General features: G+C 46.4%; 1 protein-coding gene across 1 annotated transcript in view; it reads right to left on the bottom strand.

Annotated features, from left to right (window-relative positions):
• The window catches only part of TSC22D3 (TSC22 domain family member 3), a 228,365-nt gene extending 222,624 nt beyond the window's left edge, over positions 1 to 5,741 (bottom strand). Inside the window, exon 1 of the mRNA XM_033945892.1 lies at positions 5,116 to 5,741. Coding sequence (XP_033801783.1) covers positions 5,116 to 5,432 — 317 coding nt within the window. The 5' untranslated portion in view covers positions 5,433 to 5,741. The remainder of the gene's footprint in view (positions 1 to 5,115) is intronic.
• Positions 5,742 to 6,000: the final 259 nt, after the last annotated feature.

Consider the following 6,000-nt stretch of genomic DNA (forward strand, 5'->3'; position numbering starts at 1 on the left):
TGCAGGTTACTCCCCTCTGCCTTGTCAAAAGCATGAAGTATTTCACTTTCTGGAATTCTGTCATTGTTTTTGAACCCTCTACCTCCACTGGGAATGTATTACAGGCATCCATCACCCTCTCCATGGAAAGGTATTGCAACCTCAATTTATGCCCTCTAGTTTTACTCCTGGCATTGAATATCTGTTTGTTTAAAAAAGAAAAAAAAGCCGGCTAACACATGCCCAGATAATGCAATATTCAGAACTAACCAGCCATGCGTTTAACATCTAAAAACAGGATAGCTATTTATGCAGTCTTATTTATGTAGTAACACTAGCTGGATAGTTCTGAAAATCAGGAACAAAAATAACTGGTTAAGGGCTGCTGAAAATGACCAGTTAGCTGCAGTGTGGTGCAGTGGTTAAAGTTACAGCGTCTGATAAAGGGGATGGAAAACTTTTCATACACTGAGAGATTGGAGAAACTGGGTCTCTTTTCTCTGGAGAAGAGGAGACTTAGAGGGGATATGATAGAGACTTACAAGATCATGAAGGGCATAGAGAGAGTAGAGAGGGACAGATTCTTCAAACTTTCGAATAATAAAAGAACACGAGGCCATTCGGAAAAGTTGAAAGGGGACAGATTCAAAACGAACGCTAGGAAGTTCTTCTCTACCCAACGTGTGGTGGACACCTGGAATGCGCTTCCAGAGGGCGTAATAGGGCAACGTACAGTACTGGGGTTCAAGAAAGGATTGGACAATTTCCTGCTGGAAAAGGGGATAGAGGGGTATAGATAGAGGATTACTGCACAGGTCCTGGACCTGTTGGGCTGCCGCGTGAGCGGACTGCTGGGCACGATGGACCTCAGGTCTGACCCAGCGGAGGCATTGCTTATGTTCTTATGTTCTCAGCACATACACACTTAATCACAGGTATATTAGATAGATTGTGAGCCTGCTAGGACAGACAGGGAAAAAATGAATACATTCATGTCAACTGTTCTGAGCTCCCCTGGGAGAACGAAATAGAACAGTGTTGCACAAACTTTGTGAGGCCGTGGCTTGAGGGCATCCAGAAATGTGTGGATGTTGATAGGGGCGGGGGAGGGGGGGTGCTGGAAGAGAAGAGGCATGGAGAGGTGCTGGCGCTGGCTGACTGCTTATAGGACTCGCCTCTCTCCTCCTCCCCAGCATCTCGCAGTACATATGGAATCTTGCCGCAGCACACAGTTTGTGATACGCTCGTATAGAAAATTGAATAAATAAATAACAAGTGAGTTAACCAGTTATCAGCTGTTCCAAGCTGGTTAACTTGCTCTGAATATCAGCTGGAACACTCCTAATTCAATACTCTCTCTCATATCTAATCTATACACAAACACACTTCAGAAAGCCTGTACTAGAGTACATGGCTTCGAATGCAAAAGTAAGGCTGATGTAGAAAGCTAATTATATGCATATTTGATACAGACAGAACTTGTGCCCTAATCAGGGAAAGCACAGGTTTTGCACTAAGGGCAGTTTGAACTGTGCATATCATATCTAAGCAAAACCAAAGTCCTAGCACACCTCTGTGCCTGTGCTGAAAAGTTATGCAGTGCGCAAATACAGGCATCACAAAAATTTATTTGTGCAATGCAGTAGAATAATATTCCAAAGAAAGGATCTCTTAATGTGTGTTAGTCTGTTACTTGTCTCATAAATAGTTAAATACAGTAGAACCTTGGTTTGTGAGCATAATTCGTTCCAGAAGCATGCTTGTAATCCAAAGCACTCATCTATCGAAGCGAATTGCCCTGTAGGAAATAATGGAAACTCAGACGATTTGTTCCACAACCCAAAAACTAATACGAAATACTATACGTACTTGTATTGCATGACCTCACTCATTTAGAACAGTCACTAGATTCCTGCAGCATCAGAGAGAGAAGAACCATCGGCTCGGTTGTGATGGTGTGATGCGTGTATGCTGTATGTACGCGTATTGCAAGACTTTGCTTGTTTAGAAGAGTCACTACACTCTTGCAGTGTCAGAGACAGAAGAACAAATCGGCTCAGTTGTGATGTGTGTATACTGTAAGTACTTGTATTGCAAGACATTGCTTGTATATCAAGTTAAAATTTCGCAAAATGTTTTGCTTGTCTTGCAAAACACTTGCAAACCAAGTTACTTGCAATCCAAGATTTTACTGTATATGTTATAATATAATTCTCATACACTCTGAATTGTATAATTCAGCCAAGAGCCAAAGCTCCTATAGCCGAACCCACCACCCCAATCACTGTGTATGGAATGGTGAATAGTGTTAAATAGTGCAATTCAAAAGTTAAAATCTTCTACTCAGTGGCAAAAAAAAGGAACATTCTCACTTAACTTTTGGGATTTCTCCTCAGATCATCTACCCTGTTCTATCTTCTTTTTTCATTTTTTTAATGTCTAAGCTCTTCATGGAGGCCATAATATAAGTTGTGGGCATGATTGCAGTGAAAAGAAGAAACCTCACAGATGCTACTGTAGAAGAATGAGCCAAGCCTTCTACACTTCCTGAGACCTAGCATTCAAGTTCGTACATTTTGCTTGCCTTAAAGTCTTCTATGCAGTTCTCTTCATAGGGGGCAGAATAGCTAAATAGCCTCATTATCATTGATTTTCATGTCCTGTGCATTGGTGTCTAACACAAGGTATAATGCAGGGTTAACTTTTATCCAGAAAACTGTGCAAAGATCTCATGTTAACTGTGTCCTTCCATCTGAGCTAGCTTTCTGCATCATCTCCAGAGACAGAGAGAGGTGGCTGGACAAGGTGACATCCTTTAGTTCCATGGGTAAAGCACCAGAAGCTCAGTCACTGGTACCGTGTAACTGACACTGCTACACAGTGCAAAGACGTGTCAGCGAGCTAGGCAGAAGTGGCGGTATGGGCATCCCCTCTCGGATTCTCAGTGCTACTCCTGTCCATCACTTCAGCCCTCACTATTTCCAGGCATACAGAGAAGCTGCTTAGAAACAAGTTTTCAGAGAACCAGGTGATTTTGACAGAGCTCTCTGTTAACAGTCACTATTGGGCAGAACTGTAAGACAGTTCTGTGCAATTAGTTGTAATGCCGTGTCTGCCCTCGTCTTCTTAAGCCTAAGGAAAACGTATATATTGGTTGAACCAGAAGTTTACGCTGAAGGATTCCTGCTTCAGTGAACAGCTGGTAGAAGCCGCCCAGACTTTGCCTGGAATCCCCATTTTTTGCTGAGGCCACCACTTTCATAATCAGTACGAGAGCATGTGGGATTGATATAAACAGTGGCAGAGAGAAAGAGAACTGGTAAGAACAGGTGCAGTATATTCAGCAGACAGTCATAGATTCTGATCCTCACATAGGCAATTCAGCTTTAGCCTCTCCAAAGAGATAGCCATTTCCTATTCTCAACAATCATTGGGTTTTATTCTGTTGGAGCAGTAGCATATACTGTACTCATATGCCTGCCAAGGGGACAATGATGGACTCTCACCCTCCTGAGACAACCACACTCATATCCCCTCACAGACAATCACAGATTCATTTCATTCTTGCCCTGACAGAACAGCCATGGAGTCTCACCTTGATAAAGATAGGGGCAGTCTCAAATTCCTCCTATCCCACAATAACAAAAAAACTTTCCTCATCATAACTGCAGTTGTAGACTCTTACCCTCCCCATGCTAGAGAAACAAATATGATCACTCATCCTTAAAAAAAAAAAAAGCAAGCAGATGAAAGATGTAATCTTCAGACAGCTATTTGCATAATTTCAGTCACATATAAATACGGTATATTTATGCTCTCAAAATCCCTACAGACAGTCCTGAGGTGTTTTCCTCACAAAGCTGCAAGATTTTGCCCACAAGGAAGCAGCCATAGATCCTCACCTGTACAAACATAACCGAGGACTCACTCTCAGCCTCAGACACTCCCTTGAAAGAAACAGACATAGACTGTCTCTCCCCATTGACATAACCCTAATACTCTCTCCCAGATCAAGAAGACATAGTTATTCTTAGAGTTAGGCACATACCACCAACCTCACCTACAGACAGACACTTGCAAGTACCTTTGCCAGTCTCCCTACCATAAAGACAACCATATCCTCTTAACTTACTAAGGATATTTGCACAATTCGAACTCCCAAGAAATAATTACAAATCTCAAATCCCCGGCGATAGTTATCATTTCAGTATTCCTTATCACTGCACTCAACTCAATAGTAGCAACTCAATAGTAGCTGGGGTGAATCATGCCTATTGTTGATGTGATGGGGGAAGGGGTAAAACGCGGACCTGACGGACCTTGCGGATCTAAAACCGCATGTCCTTAAAAATCTGAAGTCTGTGCCACTTGTAATTGAGCAGATTCCCGCAGTGGGGGAGAGGTATCATATAGGTCAAAGCTAAGGGATGTTTAAGAGGTTCATAAAATGCAGTGCCGAGAGCCATCAATTTAGCTCTGACCGATCCGTCTCAGCATAGGGAGGGAAAAGTACTAGGATCTGTCAGCGCTAAAATGTCACCGAGGTCTGTCAGAGCCAGAGACTAAAACTGGCGCGGCTACTTTGCTGGCAATAATTGAACGTTTATAGAGCCCGGACGGTTGGGCTAGGTCCCCGCCACTGGCATCTTTTGCAGGAGAGATTTTCTGCAAAACTTCATTAAGGGGGATGGTTTTAGTCTCTGGCTCTGACAAACCTCGGTGACATTTTAGCGCTGACGGATCCCAATACTTTTCCCTCCCTAGGCTGAGACGGATCTGGTCAGAGCTAAATTGATGGCTCTCAGCACTGCATTTTATGAACCTCTTAAACATCCCTTAGCTTTGACCTATATGATACCTCTCCCCCACTGCGGGAATCTGCTCAGCATCTGTGTGATGCCCCTTATCACCTCTTGGTATTGTCTCATCATCCCTCCTTACCCTTCCCAGGTCTTTTAGTACTGCACTGCCTAACTTTCTCAAATGGATGGCCCCCAAGATGAGGAGCCCCTGCCAGTGCCTGCAAGGCAGCCGAGTGACCCCATCTGCAGCAGACGCCACGTGCAAGCTGCTTCCAGCAGGCAGCCACCCCTCCCCCCTCGGGGGGGGAGGGGGGGAACCAACCAGCCAACCCACCTGTGGAAGAAGAGCAGGATGGAGAGGATGGTGTGGTCGATGTTGCTGTTGCAAACGCCCTGGTTGAGCAGGTAGCAGGGGTCGCGCAGCACGGGCTCCAGCGAGTCCTGCCTCATGATGCTCTGCAGCTTGTCGGCGTTCAGCTGCTCCAAGGAGAGCTGCTCCCGCAGCTGCCGGAACTTGCTGACCGTCGGTCCGCACAGGTTGTTGTTCTCCCCACCGCCGCCTTCCTCCAGCTCGCTCCTGTTGGCCAGGTCCAGGCAGCAGTTGCAGCAGTCTAGGCCGATGGGCGAGCGGCACTCCTCTGATGAAGACATCCCGGGGCAAGGGAGAGGGGGGGGGGGTCTGGGGAAAGATCGAAAAGGCGACTGCTGTCTAGGCTGGGCTACTGGGCACGCGCAGGGGCATCTACATCGTCCCTTGCTTCACACCGGGTCCTGTTAGCCCAGTGGGATCTTCTCATCCCACTTTTTTTCGGGGGGGGGGGGGCAAAGAAAACTAAAGCAGCCCTTGGACTGCGAAACGGCTTTTCCTGGGCCAAACCCGCTCGGGGTGCAGGGCACTGTGAATAATATTCGATGGAGAGGCACAGGGGCTCCAGGCAGGCACAGATCCACCCCAGCTCTCTCTTGCTCTTTAAAAGCTGGGCAGAGCTATGCCTTTTTTTTTTTTTTGTCGCTGATTGGTAAGAAGGCTCGTCCCAGTTTAGAAAGACAACCCTCCTCCCAGTGCAGTTGGCGCAGCGCTGCTCCTGGCACCAGTGCCGAGCCCCGGCCTGGCACTGCCTCTGTAGCTCTGTCCCAAGAAAGGGGTCATCGCCTCGAGACGCGAGCAGCGGCTGGCTCGCACCTCGCGCCGCTCTCACACAACCGCGGGCCTCTCTCT

The sequence above is a fragment of the Geotrypetes seraphini genome, chromosome 5 (assembly GCF_902459505.1).
Source record: "Geotrypetes seraphini chromosome 5, aGeoSer1.1, whole genome shotgun sequence".
Classification (NCBI taxonomy): Eukaryota; Metazoa; Chordata; class Amphibia; order Gymnophiona; family Dermophiidae; genus Geotrypetes; species Geotrypetes seraphini.